At 41.1% G+C, this 13,478-nt stretch overlaps 1 protein-coding gene and 1 pseudogene across 1 annotated transcript in view; both read left to right on the forward strand.

Moving 5' to 3' along the window:
* The window catches only part of ZMPSTE24 (zinc metallopeptidase STE24), a 40,427-nt gene that overhangs the window by 5,654 nt on the left and 21,295 nt on the right, over positions 1-13,478 (forward strand). Inside the window, exons 3-6 of the mRNA XM_077751965.1 lie at positions 4,472-4,558; positions 5,948-6,064; positions 6,800-6,952; positions 8,695-8,836. Of these exons, the coding sequence (XP_077608091.1) occupies positions 4,472-4,558; positions 5,948-6,064; positions 6,800-6,952; positions 8,695-8,836 (499 nt within the window). The remainder of the gene's footprint in view (positions 1-4,471; positions 4,559-5,947; positions 6,065-6,799; positions 6,953-8,694; positions 8,837-13,478) is intronic.
* LOC144221666 (large ribosomal subunit protein eL30 pseudogene) lies at positions 10,362-10,675 on the forward strand (annotated as a pseudogene).

Below are 13,478 nucleotides of genomic sequence, written 5' to 3' on the forward strand. Positions count from 1 at the left end.
TACACTGTATATTTGTTTCTGTACTGTATATATGTGTATCTGTGCTTTATAAATAAAACGAGCAAGATTTTTTTTCATTCCCAAACACCAGTTGTTGGTTTTCTCCCTCCAAGAACAATTGAAAGTACATGGTGCAGAGCTTAAGAGCAGACTCTGAACCTAGGTGGCTTGGGTCTGAATCTCAACTCTACCGTACCAGCTATGGGACCTCAAGCAAGTCACCACTTCTGTGCCTCAGTTTTCTCATCTGTTAAAATTGTGTAGTAATAATATTCCTCATTCGTAGTGTTGTTGAGAGGATTTAATGATTAATATGTGTAAGAAGATTAGAACAGTGCCTGATCCATTATCAATGCTCTCTAAGTGTTGGCCATTATTATTTTAATCATCATGATCATGATTATCATCACTATTCCTCTAGAACTCTTTTAGATCTCTAGTACCACTAAGAGAAAGATTCCAAAATTGAAAATAAATGAGGTCAGCTCCCATAATTGTTTCCTCAGTTAAAGAGAGGAAACCAGCTGTTCAGAGCTTTGTTAAATGATGAAAACACTGTCTAGCTCGTCACAAAATTTCCCTTGACAGTTATGGACTGTGTGATTAGAACCAAATAATTATAAAACTTTCCTGTTTCCTCAGGATGATGTAAAGTAGTGAAAAGTTAAGAAGAAGAGTTAAATCTTGGTATTTTAGAAGAATTAGTACGTGATCTGAAAAACAAAATTGATTTGGTTTTTGGGATGTGATGGCAACACTAGTAATTAGTCTTTTCAATATTGAGTTTTTAAATTATATATTTATTTAAAAAAATTTTTTTAATGTTTTCTTTATTTCTGAGAGAGAGACAGCGTGAGCAGGGGAGGGTCAGAGAGAGGGGGAGACACAGAATCTGAAGCAGGCTCCAGGCTCTGAGCTGTCAGCACAGAGCCTGATGCGGGGCTTGAACCCACGAACCGTGAGGTCATGCCCTGAGCCGAATTCGGACGCTCATCCGACTGAGCCACCCCGGTGCCCCTTTTAAATTATATTTTTACAAGTCCCAGCCTGGTTTAGTTATGGAGATACTGAAGATTAGTATTGAAACTTGATGCTTTCCAACCAAGCCAGGCTTTACTGTGGATTATGTTTGGCTTTCTTAGTTTATCTGAAGCATTTCTTTTGTTAGGGTCCAACTATGAAATCAGCCTTCAGAGAGAGAGCTGGAAGTAGAGGTGGTGAATTTAGACACCATTCTCTTTCCTCGCTGATGTTTGATTCTGTGAAGTTCTCTGGCTTACCCCTCACAGGGCCATTAAAAAAGACCGGCAAAACATTTTCAGTCTCTTTTGTTGTCACTGGCAAACAGTTTCAGGAAAGATGGGCAGCAGTTCGGCTGTTACGGTTGGTGAACGTGGGGTGGCGTTGTTTGTTCCAGGAGATGACAGAGACAGGGAAGACACATATAGAATGAGAGCTTTACAGTCTGCAGTGTGTTTGATGTTTACAGCAGTGCTTTGAGGTAGAAAGTACAGGCATTGTTAACCCCCTTTTTTATGGATGAGAAAGTGAAGGCTCGGAGAAATTAAATGGCTTGTCCGTTTAACGGCCAAGTGACAATAGCAAGTGGGGGAAGTAGGTTTCAAACTCTGCTCTTCTGAGTCTTTAAACTTACATCGAAGAAACCATTTTTAAAATTCTAGGGACCACATCATAAACATGCTGAATTTATCCTTGGGGAATTAGTAGCAATGTTTACCATTAGATGGGAAGCACTTTGTGTTACTTTGAAATCCTGTTCTGTTTGAAAACAGGTTCACGAATTCCTATTCTGTGTTGGTTAAAATTAATGGGTTTTTATATTTTGGTCACAAAGAACAAGTGCAAAGATTATTTTAAACTTTTTGTTGCCTCCTTTTTTCCTACCTGAAGGAACATAAGCAGAGGCCTTGTATGACACATTCCAGGTGCCACTGTTCACACAGATGTGACAGTGCCCAGAGAGAAGGTGTCCAGCCTTTCTGAGACAGATGCTCCTGGTGCCTTACAGATGTCAGTGAAGAGCCCTGCCAGGAAGCGGAAGGGCTGGGCAGTTGAGGAGGGCAGTGTGGAACGTTCAACTTGCTGCTTCTCCAATTTCTACGGGTTTCTGAGTGAGCACCTTACCCTTCTTGAGCCTCAACTTTTTCCTCTTTATGATGAGAGGTTGATACATATTAAACCATACCTCACATGGTTTGTGGCAAGGACCGAATAAGGGAGGTAATGTAGATGAAGCCCTTAGCACAGTGCTCAGTCAATAGCAGTCACTTCGTCCCTGGGTTTCTTTGGGGAAGTGACTTTAACTTCTAAGTTTCAATTGTCTCATCTATAATGTGGTGATGACTATATGCCTTGCCTGCCTTCCAAGAGTCTAGTGACATCCTGTGTTTAAGAGAGCTGGGGTTTTTGTTGGGCTCATTAGTTCTTGTTCTAAGACATCCCAGCAGCGTGCTCAGGGAGATGATCGATAGGGGGAAACTTCCCTGTTCACTGTGCTTTGTATTTCATTCCCCAAAGTATACTAAACAAGGCCCATGACAGCAGTTTCTAAAAGCATTCAGAGATGCATTTGAAGTTCATATTAAAACTACCCTTGATATGTACTTAAAAGCTGGACTTTTAATAATAGGTGTTTTAACCTTTCACCAGAAGGCTTATAAATCCTTAATTTTGCATTATTTATTAGGATTAAGAACAGAATGAAAGAAGTGCCATCTCAAGTCAATTAGTTCAACAAGTGGTGCATATACCAGATAGTGGTGCCAAAGCATGTCTTTTGGGAAAACAGGGCTTACATCCGAGATCGAGTTAGGTGAAATAGCTGGACATGGAGTTAAGGGAGCCTTAAGACAGCAACTTATTAAGCCAGAGATTTTCAGACTTTGGTGACCGTGCCTGGAAACTGCTGGGTTCTACTTCCAGTTCCCGATTCAGGGGTCGAGCCCGAATATATGCTTTCTTAACACATTCCCAGGTGATGCTGCTGCTGCTATACAGAGACTATATTTGAGATCCATGGTATTAAACCAACATACAGGGAAACATCTGAAAGATGGATGGCACCAAGTGTGGGTGAGATTGAGGGGAACAGGAGCCCTCAAGTACTGCTGATGGGGGTGTAACTTGGTATAAACACTGTAGAAAACAAGCTGATAATAATACCAAATACATTTACAAATCATCGTGGATGGGTCTAAATATATGTAGAGTGTAAAATGCAAGTTGTAGAATAAGTACAATATGATGTCATTTATCTATAGTCTTAAGCGTATATAAACCACTATATTATTTATGGTTACGTATATAAAAATGGAAAGTAGACTGGAGGGCTTCCCTTGAAATTATGATAGTAGCCAAGCCTGTCAAAACCATGATGAATGTGTGTGAACCAATGAGGACATTGTGCTTCTAACCAACATGTGTGATTGATCGTTGTGTTCCTGAGACTCCACAGAAAGGAAAAATAAATCGATCTCCTCTTCAGTTCCGTACACTTCATGTCTATAGTGGGAAGCTGTGTTTTGTAAGCATGCGTTTTTTTCAGATTTTAAGAGCAGCTTGCTCATTCGGATGTCATGGTGATTTGGTGAATACTTTTGTTCACTTTATCTGCCCGAGACAAAGGGTGGTGCCGAGAAGGGGGCCTCCTCCTATGAAACCCTGACTCCTACCTCAAGATTCACCCTTTCCTTCCTTGGGGAAGGCACAGGTATCCCATTCTGTCCCTCAGTTCGGTAAGTGGACCTGACCCTCCACTTATACTGATACTAGTTCTTTGTCCTGACGGATGGGGGCTGTTTCCTTTCAGGCAAAAGCCACTAAGGGAGCCACATAGCCTGGTTCAAATCCCATTTATGGCACTCATTAGCTGTGGGATTTTGGATAAATTGCTTACCTTTTCTAAGCTTAGTCCCTGATCCATAAAGCCCTTTGTGGTCTTTTGGCAAGTTTGTTTGTTTGTTTGTTTGTTTTTACAGCTTTACTTTATAGAGATATAATTCACATACCATACTAATTTGCCCATATAAAATGTACAGGCACAAATACTTTACCTGTCTAAACCTAGTATCTCAATTGGGTTGTATTCATGTAAATGCATATTTTATCCGAAATAAGCTAGGTCTCTTTTTTTTCCTTCAGAGATAATTATTTTGTCCTTTTTTCTTTTTTTTTTTATGTTTTATTTATTTTTTGAGAGAGCACAAGTGGGGGAAGGGCAGAAAGAGAGGGGGACAGAGGATCTGAAGCGGGTTCTGCACTGACAGGGTGACAACAGCGAGCCCAATGCACGGCTTGAACTCAAGAACCACGAGACCATGACCTGAACTGAAGTAGGACACTCAACCCAGCTGAGCTACCCAGGCGCTCCCTGTCCCTTTTTCTTTATGAAATGTTCTCATCTGATAGTTTCTAGTCTTCAAATTTAACTGAAGTATGTCTTGTTTTATAGCTTATTCTTCTTTTTGGAGGAATTCCTTATCTCTGGAGACTTTCTGGACGGTTCTGTGGCTATGCTGGCTTTGGACCAGAGTATGAGGTATGTGATTCATTAGCATATATTCTTTAGAGTCTTACTTTTTGCTTGGCCAGCTATATATGGAAGTTAATTTTTTGGCTCTGTCTTTAGACTTGCTTCTCTGTTTGTACAATCCTTGTCCACACATGCTCTGTTAGGATAATGCTAGTTATTGCAGCAAACTCCAGAATTTCCATAGCTTATCACAATACTTTATTTCTCAATCACATAATAGCTTCGTGTGAGTATTTTTGGCCGAGTGACATTCTTCTACACGGGAAGCCAGGGACCCAGTCTCTTTTCATCTTATGGCCGTGCCATCTCTTGATTGCCCCAGATTTCTCTGTATCTAGCAGGCAGGTGGAATGAGGGGGTGGAGAAAGCACATCCTCTTCTTAATTCCCTTGGCTCTGTAGTATCCTTTGCATTTATATCTTGTTGGTGAACCAGTCATTTAGCCTCAGATGGAAGGGAGCTGGGAAATGTGCTCTCTAGTTAGGCAGCTATTTCTCAGGAACAACCCATTATAGTGAAAGGGGAAGCATGAATTTTGTTGAACCCACTAAGCAGATACTCTGTACCATATGCAGTTAGCGGATACTTCAAACAAGGGCAGAGAGTGTATCTTCGAGAATCTCCATGGAACTCCTTGAGTTGACTACTCATTCTTATAGAAGTTCCATTCCCTGGGCAAAGTCCTAAGGCTTTGACTCACCCACCTGTGGTGGATGCCAGGACACTGCCTCCTGACTTCTCGTTGGAAATTGCCAAGTCTTTCCCCTCTTTCCTGATTGTTTATTTGAAATGATGGCTCTCTTCTACATGTATAGGTACCTTGGGTTTTAATGCAGCTCATCCTGTGTCCCTTTTCTGTATACCTTTTTCTAAATCAGCCAAACTCTTTGAAAACATGATCTAGTATAAATTTCTCTGTCTTGTCCCAACCAGGCTTGCCATCTTGTCCTCTTTCATTTACAGGGTACTTTCTTCTCTCTCCATGCTTCTGTAAATTACAAGGATTTCTTCCTCCTTTCCTTGTCTGTCCTGTCCGTTTAGTTTACCTCTTCAGAGTGGCATCCCGAGTCTCCTCAGCCTTGGAGGAGTTCACCAGCATATGTGGCTGCCTCTCATTTTTTAGTTCTTTTAACCATTTTATCTATATGGCTTCAGGTGACTTTCACATAGTGCCTATGTAATAAAAGAAACATTGTTTTATTACCTCCTCTGGCAAGTAAATTCCGAGGGTAGAGGTGATGTTTCAGACCTTGTATTACCCATAGAATCAAGCACATTGCTTGAGATCTAGTAAGTACTCAGCAACCACCTATTGATTTGTTTGCTAATCATTCATTTGAAGAAGGAATTAATATTAGACTATAAAAACTGTCACTGTTTTCTTCTTGTGTTTAGATCACTCAGTCCTTGGTGTTTCTCCTGTTGGCTACACTTTTCAGTGCATTGACTGGTTTGCCGTGGAGTCTTTACAATACTTTTGTGATCGAAGAAAAACATGGTTTCAATCAACAGGTAAACTAGAGAATGCAAATATTCTCTTTTAAATATAAAGACGTTTTTGTGCTTTTTCCCCCCTCTGCTGGTAATAATTGAAGCATAATTTGCTATTTTAGAGCATGAATTCATTGAAGGAAAAGGAACTGCAGATATAATAAAGATCACAGCTTAAAGTCTTGCCATAAACTCTTCTAGTACTAAAGTCTAGTGTCCTTTTGCTAATGTTTAAATGAGTTGATTTTGAACTGTAAAATGCCAGACATTTACTTATTGTCTTAGGCTACCTAGTGTCATACAGTATAGACTCACTACCTTTTAACTTTTAAAATTGCTTTAATAGGGGCACCTGAGTTTCTCAGTTGGTTAAGCATCCGACTTAGTCTCAGGTCATGATCTCATGGCTTGTGAGTTCAAGCCCCATGTCGGGCTCTGTGCTGACAGCTCAGAGCCTGGAGCCTGCTTCAGATTCTGTCTCTCCCTCTCTCTCTCTGCCCCTCCCCCACTCACGCTCTGTCTTTCTGTCTTGCTCTCAAAAATAAGTAGACATTAAAAAAATTAAAAATAAAATAGCTTTAACAATGTATATTGTTATATTCACTTATTATTTTATATTCACTTATTAGTTTATATTCACTTTATATTCTTTTATTCACTTATTAGTTATTTATAAAACCTATTAGTTTATATTCCCTTATTAGTTATTTTAAAAGCAGTTTCTCAGTTTCTTGTGATGATCTTTTCTTTTTTCAGACTTTGGGCTTCTTCATGAAAGATGCAGTCAAGAAATTTATTGTGACTCAGTGCATTTTATTGCCTGTGTCTTCACTTCTACTTTATATTATTAAAATTGGGGGTGACTATTTTTTTATTTATGCCTGGCTGTTCACGTTAGTTGTTTCTCTGGTGAGTAAAATCTTTGTTTCATTTTCTTTTACAAAATTTTCTTGGCAGGATAACTAGGATTTAATCTTCATTAGCATGTAAACAGTTCTGAAGAAGCAAATGGAATATAAATAAGTGGTTGTATAAATTTCCCCCTTGGCTTCTGCTTTTGAGTATAGAAATAGGAGAACTAACTCTGACCGTAGATTTTGTTTCTCCTTATGCTGACTCGGATCCTAGAAGCTGGTTGTTACTTATCGTTAATGATCCAGTTGTCAGGCAGTTCTGGGCTGTGCATTTGTGAGTTGTCTCCAGAATGGATGACTAACTTTGAGCATTTAATCACCTTTACTGAGCTCCAGTGCCTAAACATCATAGATGTTTTGAAGGGAGACTAGATTTAAGAGGGATAAGAAAAAGGAAATCATAAACCTGCCTGACTTTCTTCTGTCCTCCTTCCCCTGCTTTCCCCTCCTCCATTCTCGCTTCTTTATCCCTTCTTCTCTGTTCCCTTGTCCCTTGCTCCTCACTTCCATTCTCCCTTTTCTCCCCTTCTCTCTCTTCCTTCTCCCCCACCTTCCCTCTCACCCTCCATCTTTCCTTCCTCACATCTCTGCTGCTTATCTCTACCATATTCTAAACCACTTCACAACACACACACTACAATGCAATGAAAACAGTCTGTTCACAGCCCCCAGAAAATAGCATCTCATCTATCAGCTCTTCAGCTCCTCTGATGATGAGGTTTATTTTAGTCTGAATTGCCATGGTGCTCACTGCTTCACTTTCCACTGGTGAGATCAAGCTCTGAGAACAGATGCGAGTTGGATTTACACATATCTGTGTATGGCAAATGAAGTAAGAGGAAAGAGAAGGAATGTTCCAGAAATGCTTAAGGAAGTGCCGTTTCACAGTGTATAGTTGTGCACTGCAGGTAATTTTAACAGACCACTCAAATGACTGCACACAGTCAAATTCTAGTAATTAATTCTTAGCAAAGACTGCAGGTGTCTCATGATTACTCTGAAAGGCAGAATTCCCAGTTATGATGGGCTTATGAAGTATCAGAAACTCCCATGATAGTTTTGAATGGACCATTTGACTTTCCAATTATTACCACATAGGGACTGTTCACTTTGATTTAATTTAACAAACAGATACTGAGCACTTACTATCTAGTAGTATTTGGGGCTGGGAATACCAGAGCAAATAAAAAGATCCATGTTTCAAGTCTGGATCACATAGTTACTTTAATATGATTGAATCTATATAAATAACAGTGTTTCTTCAAGAATATATTCATAGGCCTGCCTAGGCGGCTTACACCAGGTAGGGCTCTGCTGACAGCTTGGAGCCTGCTTAGGATTCTCTGTCTCCCCTTCTCTCTGTCTGTCCCACCCCCTCCTCCCTTGCACATGCTCACGTGCGTTTTCTCTCTCTCTCTCAGAAATAAATAAATAAACATTTTTTTTTAAATGATGGAAAATCAGATTTCTAAAAAAAAAGACAGGGGTGCCTGGGTGGCTCAGCCGGTTAAGCATCCAACTTCGGCTCAGGTCATGATCTCACGGTTCATGGGTTCAAGCCCTGCATTGGGCTCTGTGCTGACAGCTCAGAGCCTGGAGCCTGTTTCAGACTCTGTCTCCTCTCTCTGACCCTCCCCTGCTCATGCTGTCTCTCTCTCACTCAGAAATAAATAAAACAAAAAATTAAAAAAAAAAAAAAAGACATATTCATAGGTTGTTCTGACATTTATTTTTCAGGTGCTTGTCACAATCTATGCTGATTATATTGCTCCTTTATTTGACAAATTCACACCTCTGCCTGAGGGAAAGCTTAAACAAGAAATTGAAGTAATGGCAAAGAGTATTGACTTTCCTTTGACTAAGGTGTATGTTGTTGAAGGTAAGGCTACCTGGGGGTAAGGAGGTTTTATTCAAGTGTTTTGATTTGTTAGGATTTTTACATTTTGGCTTTTGAAGATTTCTAAGAATTGGTGGCATAGTCCAGGAATAGAAAGTGGTAGCCTGATACCAGTCCTGCTCTTACCTACAGCTGTGTTTGGTTGGCTTTACCATGTTGGTTTTAGGTTTTGGCCAAGGTCTTTTTCACTGCTAGTTACATCATGTATATTAGACTGGTTTATGTCCTTTGTTACCTGCCTGGCTCTGTCAGGGAATTGAGTTGCGATTTTCGCATAGATAAGTTCCATTTAACTCTAGTTGGGGGGCTTATAAATGAAACCAGTGATGCCGGCTTTGTCTCATCCAACAAAACTTCCAGTGTTCTGGAGGAGTCCGATTGCACCTGCACATTTACCAGAAACTGTAGTACCATTGAATACTTCAGATTAGTTGTTCTCTGCTTTTTTGATGATTGCCTTTGAGAGTCAAGCTATGTATTAGCTTACATAAGGCCACTAAAGTCTCAAGCCCCAAAAGATGTAGAGTAAAACTGTTGTATGATACCGTGACTTTCAGAATCTATCAAGTAAAATCCATGTAAATGTGTGAGACTGGTTCTGCCTCTGCCACTCAGCAGCTGTGGGATCTTGGATAAATCCCTTCCCGCCTCTCGATTTCGGTTTTGCTTCCCGTAAACCGTGGTTTGGCAAACGTTTTCTGTAAAGGGCTAGTCAATCAAGATTTTAGGCTCTGTGGGCCCCATGGTTTCTGTCGCAGCTGTGCCACCCTGCCGTTACAGTACAGAAGCAGTCACAGGTGATGCACGAGCGAGCGAGCGTGGCTGTGTTCTAATAATGCAGTGTTACTTCTAAAACCAAGTGGCAGATTACATTTGTCCTGCAAACCATACTTTGCCCATCACTCCTTTAAATAAACTAAAAAAAAAAAAAAAAAAACAGTGAGAAACAGCTGTACTGAATGAAGGAGTAGAAACTGAGAAGTAATTGTGGGGTCAGGGAGAACAGAGACGGCTACAGTGGGAAAGAATGAATTAACAGCAACTAGAAGAGGACAGGAATCTCAGACTTGTAGTGGCTTCTGAGGTTATACAGCCCGGCTGACTGCACAACTGGGACATTGCCATGGAGGAAATGGTAGAAGAATGACAATTCATACTATTTCTTTAGCCTCTGGGATCACTACTCTTTTGGTGACTAGTAACCTAGGAGTACACTAATCAGTACAGTAGGACAGTCTCTGAGGGGCTTTTACTGAAGGGGCGGCGTAAGTTGCTTATCACTTAAGTTATAATCAGAAAATACGAAATGGCAGCTAATCATATCACAATAGAGGTAATTGATGTGTAAATATATACAGTCAGTGCCATATGGTTTTAGATGAAATAAGGAAGGCTTTATGGAGAATTATAACATGAGCTGGGACTGTATGGAAAATCAGAATTTGGCCTTTTTCTTTCCTCACTCCCTGGCCATCTTGTCGGGCCAGCCTACACTTAAGGCAGGAAGATGGTGGCCACAAAGGAGGTGAAAAAGTTACTTGAGTTGATCAGCTCTGGGCTCCAAATCAATATGAAAAGTAGAAAGTACGTCCTAGGATACAGGCAGACTCTGAAATGGTCATCCTGGCCAACAACTGCCCAGCCTTGCGGAAATCTGAACTAGAGTATTATGCCATGCTGGCCCAAACTCATGTCTGTCACTATGTTGGCAATAGTATTGAATCGGGCATGGAACGTGGAAAATACTGGGGAGTATGCACACTGGCTGTCACTGATCCAGGTGATTCTGATATCATTAAAGCATTCCAGAACAGCCAGTGAAAAGTAAATCATGCGACATTTTTTTTAAGTAAAAGTGGCCAGAGCTTATTAAAAGAAAAAAAAAAGATCTTAGTAGGTAGAGGGTAGCATTTCAGAGGTCAGGCTGTGAAGTCAATAGGCTTGGGTTTGAATACTGTTTCTTGTTTTCTGTCTTTTTAAAATAATTTATTTTAAAATTTACATCCAGGTTAGAATAAATATAGTGCAACAGTGATTTCAAGAGTAGATTCCTTAATGCCCCTTACCCATTTAGCCCATCCCTGCTGAATCCTATTTTTATCACAAATTACCTGTGTGACTCTGGCAACTTACCTTTGCTGAACAGAAGTTTACTGATCTGTAATGCATGTTTTTGTTTGTAATAATGGTGACAATCCTCAGAAATACTTTGAATGACTAAGTGTTGTTACTACTAATAACAGCACACATTATGGATTTGTAAATTGATAGGGATATTGTAGTGAAAAGCCAACAACATTCTGTTCTCAGAAAATATTGGCTAGCAGGTGCTGGGCAGAGAATCTGGTGCGAGGTGATGAAGGATGACTAAGTAGATACTTTAGTTGGGTCATCAGGTGGCACCTCTCTGAGCAGACGAGTGTTAGCTGACACCTGAGGGAAGGAGCCATCCATGCTGAGATCAGTGGGAAGACCCTCTAGAGCTTTGTGTCTTCAAGAAACGGAAGAAAGTCCAGTGTGACTCAGCACAGCAGAAGGGTGTTGGGACCTGAAGTGTGAGATATATGTAGGAGTCCGTCCACACAGGCCTTTGTAAATCAGGGTAGGGCCTTGGGTTTTATGTTAAGTTCAGGTTTAATCCATTAAAGGTTTTAGTGATATGGTCTGGCTTGTAGTTTTAAAATATTGTGGGTTGCTGTGTGGAGAAAAGGTCGTAGTGGGAGCACAAGAGTAGCAGCAGGACGAGCCGTTGGGAGACTGTGGTAGCAGTCAGGGGGGAGATAGGGCAGCTTAGACTAGGGCAGCAGTGACTTAGAGAGTGAAGTGGATACGCTGCAGATACGTTTCAGAGGTAGAGTTGATGCAATCTATTCAGAGATTCCCTGTGAAGGAATTGGGGCAAGGGAGACATTTAGGGCAAGGACCTAGATTTTTGGCCTGAGCAGCTGATGAATGATAGTTTACTGAGATGGGAAAACTGAGCAAAGAGCAGGTTTGTGGACGATTAAGTTCTACCCGATGTTACATTTTGAGGTGTCTGTTGGACGCTGTGTTAGAGTTCCTCAAGCAGTGGTTAGCTCTGAGTAAGCAGTGGAACCAACTGTGGCTGACTGAAGCAGGAAAGTTCCTTACTGAAGCAATCTTTGATAACTCATAAAGTCACCAGGAAAGTTAAGTTTACAAGCTTGAAAAATGGCCTCTTCCCAGGGAGACGAGGAGGTCGGAATCGCATTGTAGAGCCAGTCCGGTGAGGACCCTGCTCTTGCCTCCTGCTGTTGAACTCAGCAGTTTGCTGTCTTATCATCCCTACCACTCTTACCCATAGCATTCACTCCTCACTGCCTTGCTTCTGTGCAAAATGAGCTAAATCTTGAGAGTCCCCAGTGGGTGCATCTGATTGAGTCAGGGCACGGGTAACTGCCAGAAGTGCTGGGGACACAAATATCTGGCCTTTTAGATTTCTCAAATGAGAGTCTCCCACAAGACTTCTATGGTGAGAAATTCCCAAAACTCTGAAAGGAGAATTCAACACTGGGCAGGAACAGCTCCCCCCCCTTCAAGAATAGAAATAACAAATCTGCATTATAGACATCCTTGTGGAGATGTACAGATGTCAGATAGGCAGCTGGATGTATGAGTCTGGAGTTCTAGGGAGAGATCAGAGTCAGAATATTGATAGGGAAGTATCTGGCACATAGATGGTGTTTAATGCTGTGCAAGAGGGCACCTAGAGAAGAGAAGGGGGGTCAGGTTGAAGTCAGTAAGAGAGGGCGAGCCTCAGCACCAGAGGCTGAGGAGGAGACACCATTGAGGTAGCAATAAAGCTGGGAGAAAGTGGTGTTTCTTTTGAGACAGGAGAAGAAAATCTTTCAAGGAGGGAGTGGTCAGCTGTGTCAGATGCTGCTGAGGGGGCACCTGGCCAGCTCAGTCGGAAGAGCAAGCGACCATTGAGTTCAGGGCTGTGAATATGAGCCCCACGCTCTGGATATTACTTAAATAGATAAAAAACGCTGCTGATAGGTGAAGGTAAGACATCATAAAACATGACACAGATGGCAGTGCCTTACATTGGTTTCTCAGAGTTCTCAAGTATATTGCTTCATATCTCCAGTGGTATCATTAACCCATTCAGTAAGCAAGCGTTATTGAATATACTACATGCCAGTACAGTGATACAAAAAGCTTATGGTCTAGAGCAGGGACCCTTAAGCGTTAGTGAGTAGAACTTTCTGGAAGTTTTGCTAAAAGACAGATTGTTGGGCTCCGTTCCCAGGTATTTTAGCATCTATTTTCAACAAGCTCCCCTAGGTAATTTGGTGTAGGTATTCCTTGAGCTACACTTTAAAATGTTAATTATATTTTATTTATAAGCGTACAATCTGCCCACTTCCATAAATAACTTAAGACAGCTTCTAAAAAATATTTTTTTAATTTTATTTTTTAACTTATTTTTATATTTTAATAGTTTATTGTCAAGTTGGTTTCCATATAACACCCAGTGCTCATCCCCATAAGTGCCCTCCTCCATCCTCCTCCATGCCCATCACCCCCCCTTCCCCTCGCCCCCACCCCCATCAGTCCTCAGTTTGTTCTCAACATTCAAGAGTCTCTCATGGCTTGCCTC

The sequence above is a fragment of the Crocuta crocuta genome, unplaced genomic scaffold, assembly GCF_008692635.1.
Source record: "Crocuta crocuta isolate KB4526 unplaced genomic scaffold, BGI_CrCroc_1.0 scaffold367, whole genome shotgun sequence".
NCBI classification, from domain to species: Eukaryota; Metazoa; Chordata; class Mammalia; order Carnivora; family Hyaenidae; genus Crocuta; species Crocuta crocuta.